This window comes from Oenanthe melanoleuca, chromosome 4 (assembly GCF_029582105.1).
Source record: "Oenanthe melanoleuca isolate GR-GAL-2019-014 chromosome 4, OMel1.0, whole genome shotgun sequence".
In the NCBI taxonomy this organism is placed as follows: domain Eukaryota; kingdom Metazoa; phylum Chordata; class Aves; order Passeriformes; family Muscicapidae; genus Oenanthe; species Oenanthe melanoleuca.
The window spans coordinates 32893601-32905737 of record NC_079337.1 but is presented as its reverse complement, the minus strand read 5'-3'; the positions used below and the strand labels follow the sequence as shown (position 1 = coordinate 32905737).

At 36.0% G+C, this 12137-nt stretch overlaps 1 protein-coding gene across 2 annotated transcripts in view; it reads left to right on the top strand.

Annotated features, from left to right (window-relative positions):
* The window catches only part of SPOCK3 (SPARC (osteonectin), cwcv and kazal like domains proteoglycan 3), a 168617-nt gene that overhangs the window by 105437 nt on the left and 51043 nt on the right, over positions 1 to 12137 (top strand). For both annotated transcript variants that reach the window (XM_056490547.1, XM_056490546.1), the window contains one exon: positions 7760 to 7874. In XM_056490547.1, coding sequence (XP_056346522.1) covers positions 7760 to 7874 — 115 coding nt within the window. The remainder of the gene's footprint in view (positions 1 to 7759; positions 7875 to 12137) is intronic.

The following is a 12137-nucleotide window of genomic DNA, read 5'->3' as shown; positions in this document are numbered from 1 at the left end:
AAATGTAAAGTTAATTTTATATAAGCAATGTTTATTTCTCTGTCTCTCAAGAAAATTTATCCAAATTGCAAATTACTGAATGCCAGCAGTGGGGCTCACCAAGGATCTCACATACACACAGTGTTGAGTCACATTCTGAGCATCTTTGCCTTGGGTGGGATAAATATAATGGAGAAGTTTGAAACAAGGAGCGTGATGAAGTGCTGAGGTTTGGACTATACAGGCAAGAGCTCTGAATAAGAGCCAGAATTTATGGATTTAAGTATATGCTTGTATATGTCAGAAAGGGTTTTTTTTTGTGTGTTAAGCATGCTTACAAGAAGCTTTTAGTAAATTTTCAGACTGCATCTATGTTTATATTTTTGGAATAAGTCAAGAGCAAGATATAATTTGTAACACATATTAACCCTTTTGTGAATAAGTTTTTTAAAACACAATTTAATTTTTTATTTGAAATGCCTTTTTACACTACTTATTGTATTGAAGAAATATTGAAATATTAATTTGGATGTGAGGAAATATATTACATTTTTTAAACAAATGCTACAAACATTATTATTAATTATTCTTATTTTACTAGAAATAGTGTATTTCAAGTAGGGCATTAAGTAAGCTTTGTTTTCTTACTTGATGTTGTAAAATACTAGTTAGCCTTTTTGCATTATGTATAGAATAACATAGTGAGGTATATATTTTCCAAACTGGGTAGGTGTCTAAAAATTCAGACAGCTGATTTTAAAAGCAGATAAGTTCTTTGAAGGATTTGCAAAAGCTCCTAAGCATCATGTGTCTCTAAGAGCCTCAAAGTAGGAAAGCAAAGATAAGTAGGTGCCTAATTTAAATAATCCCAGTAGGCATCTATCGGCATGTTTCTGTGACTCAATATGTGTTCTAGAGTGTCTGAGAAGGGTTGAATATCTAATTAACCTGATTTCAATGATTTTAAGCTTTTAATTTTATACTATTGCACTGTAGAACGCTGATGAAAATAGACAAGAGCTATTAAGGTGGATGGGAAGAAAACTCTGCATTTAGGTTTTCATTTTGTCATGAAAATAGCATTCTCATAAGCAATGCATCATCAGTTGTCTTTTAAGCACAAAAGATTTTCTTTGCTCAGAGTCTTGGTTCAATAGACACTTTTCCTGTTTTTCTCTGATCAAAATGCTAGTTATGTGTCTTTATGGTTAATATATTCAACAGTTGTTTTCATTTTAAATAGTAGTACTTGTTTGCTGAAAAGCTTTTTATCCAGACTCCTGCTTTTTAGGTAATACACGTGCTTAGGAGGTTACTGATGAGATAAAAAAGCATCTGTAGATCTGCTTGATGCTTCATGGATAGATTTGCACATTAATTTTTCCTTTCTTAAGCTTGAGTTAATTGAAAATGTGGTTTCTTGGCATTATGCCTAACTGCATTTGGCTTGAAATCTATACCTTCTTGGCTGCTTTTTGTAAAGAAATCCAAAATTACATAAAATTTTCAAAATTAACTTTACCACATCACTAACTTTGGCCATATTTTTGCCTTCATTTTAAGCTAGCCTAAAATGATTGCATGAATCAGTCCTTTACCTCTCTTCCATGTTCTGTATCAGGTAAAGGTCTGTGTTGAACAGGACCTGGAACACACCTGATCAACATTCACCCTACCCTCCCTGGCCACCCATGTTTGTGACAGGAACCACCTTTGTCTAAAAAGTAATTTACAAACTGCTCAGTATTAAATATGATGGTGTTCTAGAAAGCATTTCTGTAAGTATCAGTACTTCAGCAAATGAAAATACCTGAAATAATCTTTAACACTGAATTCACACTTTGTCCAGTGTTACAGAAACGCTTCTGTTTAGAAAAGGGTGTGTTGATGTATCTGGCCTAACTTCAGTCTTTCAGTGTGAAGGGATTGAAGCACAAAATGGACACAGTATTCACCAGATATCTAGATGGATATCCTGTCAGCTAATTTCTGCTGGCTTGTGTGCTGTAGGGGTGTACCAGATCTGCTTCCAGGATGCATACAGATGGAAAAGAGGGTTTGGAGGGGAGTGTCTGCAGCTTGTACCTCAAGGCTTCTGTTCATGAGCTTCTGTACTTTACTTGCCAGAGAAGTCACAGGTATCCTCATTACTTAGTTTGAGTTTGTTTTGTTTAAAACCTACTAGATATTCCTTGCAAGACAGTACTGTTGTGAGAAAATGTTATCTTGCACTGAGGTTGTAGCATTCTCAAAAAGAAACAGAATTAAGTCTATGAGAAAAAGCAGATTGATAAAATGGTAGGGAATGCCAGAGTCAATGTTATACAAGGACTTTATCTTTCTTTTTGGGTAGACTTATAATGCAATCCTAATTCTGTTGCCTTCTTCCAGGGGGCTCTTCACTCACATAATACACAGAATGGACGTACCTCCTTTTTATCTAATCAGGAAATTGTCATCAGTGCACTCTTACATCTTTTATTATATGGTATCCAGACAGTTAAACTAAATTTCTCATCTACTTTAATATGTCTTTATTCCCTGTACATTTGGAGAAGTCTGCAAATAGCAACTAATTTACAGCTGTCTCACACATTGTCTCTCTGTGTGATATGTCTTTCTACAAATAGATGATTGTTCTGCAGATGAAAGTGAATAAATTATATGTGGGATGTGGATATTCAATTCAAGGATTTTTTTTCTTCATATTTCAAATTGCAAACCATTTATATATTTAACTAATTTTTGGTTTAGTTTATCTAAAAATATTTACCATGGTCCCAAATCATATATCAGGTTTTCAAAAGCTCAGGAGAGCACAAATACACTCAGTACGAAATTATCTAAGATCAATAAACCAGTACAGGCATTACTTTTCTTTCCTTTCATGCCATCTCCCTAGCTCATTTCATTACACATCTTTCAAACTCTTCAGTAAATGAACAAGGTTTATGCAAGCAATAATCTCTAGACTGGAGCAGGTCTGTACTGTACTTCCCAACTGAATAAGCTTGATGCCATCTGATCCACCTATGTTCTCAAAGCAAGATAAGCTAACAGGTGTAATTCCTGATGGGTTTATCTAAGCCTGGTTGTAAAGACAGTTATTAAGATTCAAAAAGCTTCTCCAATGATTTAAGATGTCACTACTCTTCTTAAAAAGTCTGCCTAATATCTAACTTATTATTTCTCTGCAGCAATTTTAGAAAATTACTTCTTGTAATATTGATCGTGGTATTCTTTTCAGGTACCTTTCAGATGTCTTTTGCTTATTTGACAGCTGTTATGTGAATCATCTTTTCTTAAGACCAAGTCCTTCAGCCTCTTTTTGGTGACCTAGGTTTCTTACTCCTGTTATTCCTTTTTCATTTAATTCCTGCCTCATTTGAAACCTTGTCACAAGCTGTGCAGTGCTGCCAGAGCTATGTGAAATTATCATACATGTTTTGTAGGATATGCTAGCATTTATATAACATTTATAAACACTGCTCAATTGTTCTTAGTGATCACTAGACTTCTATTTTTCCTTTAGAATGGATGTCTAGCCAATTGCTTCAGCTCATTGTTAATGTCTTATTTTCTCTACGTAGCATAGCAGTTTTCTGTTTTGAATTACATTATATTTTCGCCTTTTTTAATATTATGACTATTTTTATTATATTTCTATCTTCTAAAACTTCCATGTTTAATAGGATATTCTTTAGCTCATCTTCCAACCCCCTAGAATCATAGAATAGATGGAGTTGTAAAGGACCCAGAAGAATCTTCATGTCCAATTCCTGGCATGCACAAGACATCCTCAACGACATACTGTGTACCTGAGAGCCTTCTTGAGCTCTGTCAGGCTGGTGCTGTGACCATTTCTCTGGGGAGCCTGTTCCAGTGTCCAACCAGCCTTTGATTGAAGAACCTTGTCCTACTATCCAGCCTAAACCTCCCCTAACACAACACAGACCATTCCTATGAGTCCTGTCACTGGTCACCACAGAGGAGAGAACAGTGCCTGCCCATCCGTTTTCCCTCATGAGGAAGCTGCTGGCTGCAGTGAGGTCTCCCCTCAGTCTTCTCCAAGCTGAACAGACCAAGTGACTTCAGCCACTCCTCATATGGCTTCACCTCAAGGCCCTTTACCGTCTTTATGACTCTCCTTTGAGAGGCTGTCTAATAGCTTAATATCTTTTTTATGTTGTGGCACCCAAATCTGCCCCAGCACTCGAGTGAGGCTGCCCCAGTGCAGAGCAGAGTGGGACAATCCCCTCCTTGCCTGGCTGGTGATGCTGTGTCTGATGCCTGCCAAGGCACTCTTGGCCCTCCTGGCTGCCAGGACACAATGATTCATATTCAGCTTGCCATCAGCCAGGACCCCCAGTTTCCTTGCCATGGCACTGCCTTCCATCATTTCATTCCCCAGTTCATCTGTACATCCAGGGTTGCCTCTTCCATTCTAAGTGCAGAATCTGGTACTTTTCTTTTTTGATCTTCATACAGTTGGTGATTGCCCTGCCCTCTCTCTACAGGACCTCTCTGCCTTAGTGGGAGTCAACAGCTCCTCCCAACTGAATACCATTGGCAAACTTATTTCATATGCTTTTGAGTCCTGCATCCTATTGGTTATGAGGACCTTGAAGAGCCTGGCCCTGCAGTGGAGCTGTGTGGAACCCCAGTAGTAGCTGGTCACCAGCCTGATGTACCCCACAGTGCTTTGTGTCCAGCCCATGAGCCAGGTGCTCACCCATTCAGTGATGGGTTTATCCTGCTGTCTGCTGGACATTTTATCCAGAAGGGCCCTATGAGAGACAGTATTGAAAGCATGATCCAAAAAAGATTATATTAACTGGCTTCCCTTGGTCAGCTAGGTGGGTAACTTTGTTGTAAAAGGAAATTGTCAAGTTATCCTCAGTAATTGCGTTGTCCTTCATATGCCTTCCTGTAACTCCCAGAATAATCTTCTCCATAATTTTCCCAGGCATGGAAGTGGGACTGGGTCAGCATTTGCCAGCTTCCTGTTAATTCTTCAGATTCTCAAGACTGTTGAAAGGTCCTGAAAAGAGAGATCTCGTTAGGAAATCAGGCAGCTCTTTAAGTACTGCCCTGGCATGAATCTCCTCACACCACCTCTCCTTTTAATCCACTATTTCTCATTGTGTCCTCATAGCATGCGTGTCATTGATTTTTTTTTTCTGTGGAATTTTTCAGGTATGTTACTTGCTCTTTTACTAGTTCAAGATTAATACTGAAGGAAGTTTGACCCACCTTTATTTAACTGAGCTATCTTTACAGTATCCTAGTGCACTGTTAATTTGGGGAATGATGTCAAGAGGTTTGAACCAGAGTTCTATTCCTGGTGTCGTTAGCTGCTAACAGGATATTGTCAGAACTGCCTTGATTCATTCATTACCAGGTTATGCAAGGCCCATGACATTACTGTGTTTCTGAAAACAATGAATATATCTCTGCTGTCTGCCTGTCCTTAAAATGAGTTCAGCAAGAGTAAAATTTTATCATATCTGTAAATGGGAGTACTGATTTGGAAGTGTTGTGTGCTGACCTTGCACTCAGTATTTTATGTATCTTTGCCTGTGTCAGGTGTTGAACGTTAAGGTTGTTTTAGCATTTAAAAAGATAGTGTTATTTGCAGATGGGACTGAGTATACAACTTCAAAGAAAAATAAATGAAAAATACTAAAGTTGGAACTCATGATGCTAGCTGAAGCACCTATGAAGTATTTACTAGTGTCTTTAGCAACGTTTGAGTGAATCAAAGTTAAGAGCATTGGAGTCTGTAAAAAAATAATCTCTCAATAAAGAATTTAAAAAAATCTTCAGAAGTTAAATAAAAGTATTACTCTTTTTTTTCTTCATTCTTCATTCTCTTTTTCTCAAACAAAATCAAACCTGAAATGGGTTTGTGTCAAATATTAATTAAGTGGTCTTACCAAGTAGAATAATCAAAGCCTAAAGCACAGCTATCTGTAGGTTTTAATCCTTAAACTACTAAGTTTGAATAATAAAAACTCTCAGATCTTAAAAAAGGAAAGACATCTCTTTTTAACGGAGACAAGTATTAAATTTGAGTGATACAATCCATTCCACAAACGCCAGATATTTGTTTGAGCATTAAAATATTAATTAGGTCATGTACTTTCTGGAGAGAGGGCTGGTGGGCATCATAGTAATGCAAGCACTCTCCTGTACAGCCAGAATAATTGAGATAGAAAAAGTATTCAGTTGTTTCCAAATCAGCATGGGCAGGTGCTTGCTTTGCTTCCATTTTCTAGTCCTTTATGGGATATTAGTGCTGTATAGCTTTCAGTTATGTTGGGGTTTTCTTGGGAGAATTAAAAGGTTCTATTGGTATCATTTCCCTTTAACCATGGCTTTTTGGCAAAAGATGACACATTCAAAACTGAAGTACAAGAATGACTATAGTACACAAAATTTAAAGTATTAATTTCTTTTTAGTACTGGCAATGGTGCAAAAATGTGCAGTTTTGATACAGTGATGCACATCAGGTTATGCAAGACAGAACTGCATGAGCGTGTGACAAGAGTAGAAGTCTGCTTAGGAAGTTGATAAAGTTCTGTAAATTCACAGTGCTTACATCTGCACACTAGTAGAAACCTCAAGTGCAGTCTTTCAGGAGGCTCCTTGATTCTTACATAACTACAGTGCTCCCACCCCTTATATATTTTTAGGAGAGAGAGAAACTTTGACTTTAGCGTTCTCTGGAAATCCTGAGAATAATATAATGGAACTGCATTACAGTGAAGTTATGTACCCCAGCAAAATACGATTCAGGGAATAAGAGCCAAATTCCAGTGAGATTGTTCTGAAGTGCTGTGATACATAGAAAGCACTTAATATTTTTGTTACTTGGACTGATTTTCTGACTCATATGCTTCTGTGTCCTTTACCTATTTAATGAGACATTTGGCATCTTTTAAATACAAAGTGTTCTTCATAACAATCTTTCTTTTTTTTTCTTTTTGAAAAAGCTCTTTGTAGATGCTCCCCCGCCTTGATTTTTTGTTTGTTTTCCCTGATAATACATTGACGAAACATCCCAGAGAAAGGTCTCTATGCAAAGAACTGTTTTATTGGAAGAAAAGTTCAGCTTTTCAGTAAGAGTGACAGTGTTTGCAATGATATTATTTTCTCTGTATGTTTTTTTTAACTATGTTATTTTTATATGCTTGAAACAACAATTTTGTTTCTCAGATATAGTTAGCTTCTGTGTGGTTTCTGGATTGGAGCTGTAAGTACACAGATCAGAACCTTAGAAATTAATCTGTTTCTGTATCAGTAAATATAGTCACTATGCAGAATTACATTAGGTACAGCTTTTCATTTTATTCATTAATGCTTTTTTGCCAGGATACTGTCATCTTAAAGATAGAAATACAGTATAAATTCTGTAAAAATTGATTGTTTATTGCTTTCTATCAATAATGAATGTTGTTGCTGTGTTTATTTGCTCATAGAACACAGATAAAACCAATGCAGTCAACTTCCATTTAGCATGGATATTCAAATCAATCTCGCACCACAAGTGCATGTGTTCTTGAATTGAGTCTGAAACTGTAGCCAGGTTAACAACCAAAAACTTTCTTTATTCTGATTTTTTAAATGGAAGCAGCATATACTGCAGAAGACCTTTCTTCACACATGTATGCAAAGATTTAAACATTTCATGAAAGATTGCTTCAAATTTCTTAGAACTAGATAATTTTTTTAATAAGACATGTTTATATTAATAATAGCCATTCTGTCTCCTTGCAGTGCAAATTAGACTATCAAGCCTGTGTCTCAGGAAAACAAATTTCAGTGAAATGTGAAGGACGTTGCCCTTGCCCTTCTGACAAATCCACAAATGCAGGCAGAAGTGACAGGAGAGGTGAGTGATGATAATTCATGTAATATTTTTAATACTCATTTCCAGAAGGAAGGAAGATTTTGCACAGAGAATATTACAGTTATCAGAAAAACTCATTATTCTTGAATAAAACTTGCTTTATTTTGTTCAAGGTTTTTTCTTTGCCAAGGATTTTGAAAGTAAAATACCATGGTATTTTTCAAATGAGCTATTGTAGTATGAGTTACTGCTGTTCCTTTTTTCATTTGGTATTTAATACTTCTTGAGATGCTTATAGGTGTTATTTAGGACAAAAAATTAATTCCTTACTCCTCAGTGTTTTCAGTTGAATATTCAAGAAAACAAGGTGTGATGAAAAGGATGGAAATTTAGAAGTCCTTGTTGCTGGTCATAGGAGCAAGCAGTTGAGCTGAAGAACTGTTAGTAATGGCTGTATTATGTAAGTGTGTTGATTTGAAAAGTGCTTGATTGGAGTAAATCAGCTTCTTTTTGGGCCATGAATGGGATTATGCTGCTAGAAAATGAAGTTGCTTTGCAGTGCTTCTGAGCCATTGGTGCAACTGGAACAAAATGGGGAGAAAAAATGTTGGCTAAGCATATTTGTATTTCAGTGGCTCCCAGGTGATTATGAAAGGTGATTGTTAAGCAAAACATGATACCATCTTTGGTGCTTCTGAAGAGAGAGCTGTCATGAGGTTTTAGACTACCATGGACCTGAATCTGTCAAGAAAAATGATTGGAAGTCTGCAATTTTGAAACTTCTTTAGACTGATCTCTGTTACATGCATCATTTTGTTCTTTCTGTATAGTAACACTTTTGATGAGTAAAATACATTAAAAATACAGCAAAATTAATTTTAAAGATGATGTTTTTTTCCTCTGTAGCAACCTTATAACAAGAAATGAAACAAATATTGTGTTCCTGCATTAAGGTTGTTATTTCATTATAGTTTGAAGCACTGTTTTAGATTTATTGTGCAGGATAGTCTTACTTTCCATTACAAGCTGTAGCTACTGCCAAAACTGTTTTTTTTCTAGTTTAAGGAACAAATTAATGTTCTTTTCACAATGAATATGACCATTATAAAGATTAAACTGTGTGCAGGCATACAAATCAATTTAAAAACTGCTCTGAAACACTTCTTTAGGTCCCTTTTTTCATCTTTGTCAATATAATTGATTATGTAATTAAATATTAATTGAATATATGTAATTAAATACTCCCTGTGCTGTAACCCCTCTGCAAAATGATAGTCTTCATGTTTTTTAAAGCATTAATTTACAATTTCATGTAGTATCTTGAAAATAAATAGATAAATATGTCATCTTCTCATATTGTTCAACAAAATGAAAAGTTCTGGAAGACCCAGCAGTGTCTGGCTAATGGGGCCCCTTTGATAAAATATGAGTGTAACCTTAATGTGGTTGCAGCATCCTCTAGCAATAGTATCTGTATCTCCAGGATGGATGTGGGAATGTTTGCTTAACAGTGGGCGTGAAATAAAATTAAGATAATGAGGTGAAAAGCATCTCTTTGTGAGTAGTGGGCCTACATTCTCCATTGTTAGTCTTTTAATATGCTGTCATTGCCCTTAGATTTACCAAATAAGATCAGCATTTTCTCTCCTGGCAGCTGTTTTACCTGATGTAGTTATTTTTGTCCTTGTGTGTATTCTTCCAAGCATATTTAATTTTTCATACTCCTGTGCTAAAACACTTAAAAAAAATCTAGAGACAATTTTTTTTGCTTCAAATACTGGAATTTTTTAAAATTAAGAATGAACTCTTCTTGATTATTTGAGCTGCTAAGGAGTCAAGATTACTTGTGCCTGGTTATGTAAAAGAGAAGGAATAAAGGTCTCCTGGGTATAGGAATTAACACTAATCCTATCCTGACAGATTGTAAGAGCAAGCAAAATACAGGGCTTTTCCAAATGCTATATTTTGTTGCAGTGCAGAAATTTGTTAATACATTTTCTTTACAAGGCCAAAAGCCAGGAAACTTGAGAAACATGAGAGTGAGCTGAGTATCATTAGTGAAATTTCAGCTTTTATTGTGACAGAATACAAAATTTCTTGCAACAGAAGTTCTAACAGAAGTTAGAAGAATACAATTTTTGTCTTTAAATGAAGCTCTGTAAAGTATTGGTTGAACTTGATGATTTTGGAGATTTTTTCCAAACTCAATGTTTCTATGATTCTCAGCTGCATATATGTATGTCAGTTGCTTACAAATTTCATGAAGCCAAACAGGCAAAATAAGGTTACTATTCCTTTTTCAGGGATAACTTAAGTAAGGGTTTCCTAAAATACATACCCTGCCTGGGCTGTTTAGGACAACTGTTCATCTTTTCATATTGAAATTACAGATTTTTATTATTTTTTGTGAATTTGGAGAGCAAAATATGTCTATGAACTTTCCCAAAATAGTCTTGGTGTGGATCCATATATTCCTTTGGGAAGCAAAATTAAGCCACTATTCAAGAAAACAGATTTTCTTCTTAAAATGTATGTGAACTTAGTAATGAAATCATAGGTTCCTTTTATTTGGAAGTGAACTATGAAGTTTGTCTAATCCTTATCTCTGATGAATATATGAGGCAGGTGAGGGGATCCAGGCTTTTGTAAAAGCTGTCTCATTTTAATGATATATTTAGAAACATTGTACCCAGTTGATGTGCAGGGTCTCTTGGATTAAATCTATAAATGAAAGGGCTAAGAACTTGATTTGACTCTAGACTTGTCAGTTGATAAGAAAAACAAAAGTTACAAGCAAAGAAAACCCCTAACCCCACAACAGAATAGCCCACAATAAAATAAAAATCTTTACAATCTTTGTCTTGAATGTAATTTTGATAAAGCAATGGATATCATATAAACTATAAACTACAGTAGATACTCCAGTAATTTTTAAAAAGAGACAGAAAATACTAACTTATGTTTACAAATGAGAGAGGAACATCTGCAGAGCATTAGAGGCAGTATTAGGGGAACACAAAGTTAGAAATAAATGAATATGGGGAGTGCAGAAGAGAGGGAGGGATTTGGAAGTTGTGTAGAGGCACAATGAGAAAAGGTAAAGCAGAATGAATGGGAAGCACCACCACTTGTGACAGATGTGTTAAATAAGAGATGTGAGGAAGCATCTTGTTTTCCAGGCATAGCCATTGCCTCATGTCCTGCTTTTGCACCAGTCTCCTTTTCAAGTGTGTAGCAGGATTTGGGGTATCCAGGTCATACTGAGTAGCACAGCTGTAAATGAAAGGAATTCATTGAGATGGCACCTGCAGATCTTTATTTTCCTAGGCACTTCTGAGGCTTTTTTCAGTGGTTGTGTGGAACCAGAAGCTAGGTAGGATTCCGTGCACTTAGGTTTTTAAAAAACTGAGGAATCTTTTGTCCCCTTGACAGTGTCTGAGCACATATTTTTTCTTTCAAATAGTGATCATGGTCCTTTTGCTCTGAGATGTAGTGAGCCCTGTCTCTTGCTTGTCCTGCTCTTCAGTCTGATGGGTAAGAACAAGTACACATGATGCAAAGTGTGGTCAGTGAAGAGCATAGGCATTTCTGCAGAAATTTTGTCAGCAGATTAGTGTATGGCTGACAGCTCTTTGATATGGTTAAATACCTTCAAAGGTATCCAAGAAAAGCATTCATTGTCAGTTGTCTTAAATTTGCTCTACTCCAGAGTGCATACATTGGGAAAGTTAATTATTCTTAAAACTAAAAAACCTGACAGAGTGCTTTGTTTTATTTCTGCGTCAAGCTGCACTAACATTCTGACAAACATAACTATGACAGGCCCAGGATCCTGGTCTCCCCAACAGTGTGTTTCAAAGATTTGGCTGTGTACTACAGCATTCTTCTCAATTATGTCTTTGGGTATCTTCATCATAGAAACAACGCTGTGTTTCTCCCCTGACATAGGGTCGAGATTCAGCTGGGACATACAGTCACATCCAAAAGCTCAGGGCCAATTGATGGCCCTGCAGTTTAAATGGCAAAAGTTGTATAATTGTTGTTAAAATACTGAATATGCATTTTTATTAGCTATTGAAATGCAAGAATTCAGTCTCAATTTTTGATTTTCTAATAATCCTGTGCTAAGTGCTCACTTGATATTTTTCACTAAAATAAGAAATTTTGGCTTATACTCATGGAAGAAAAAAAGGGCTTCTCTTCCTTTCAGCATTGGAGGAGGACTTCGTAGGTAACAAGGAAGCTCTTACAAATGTCATCCTCTTTGACTCTAAACTTTTGCCAGAAAGAGGTGAAAAGGCAATA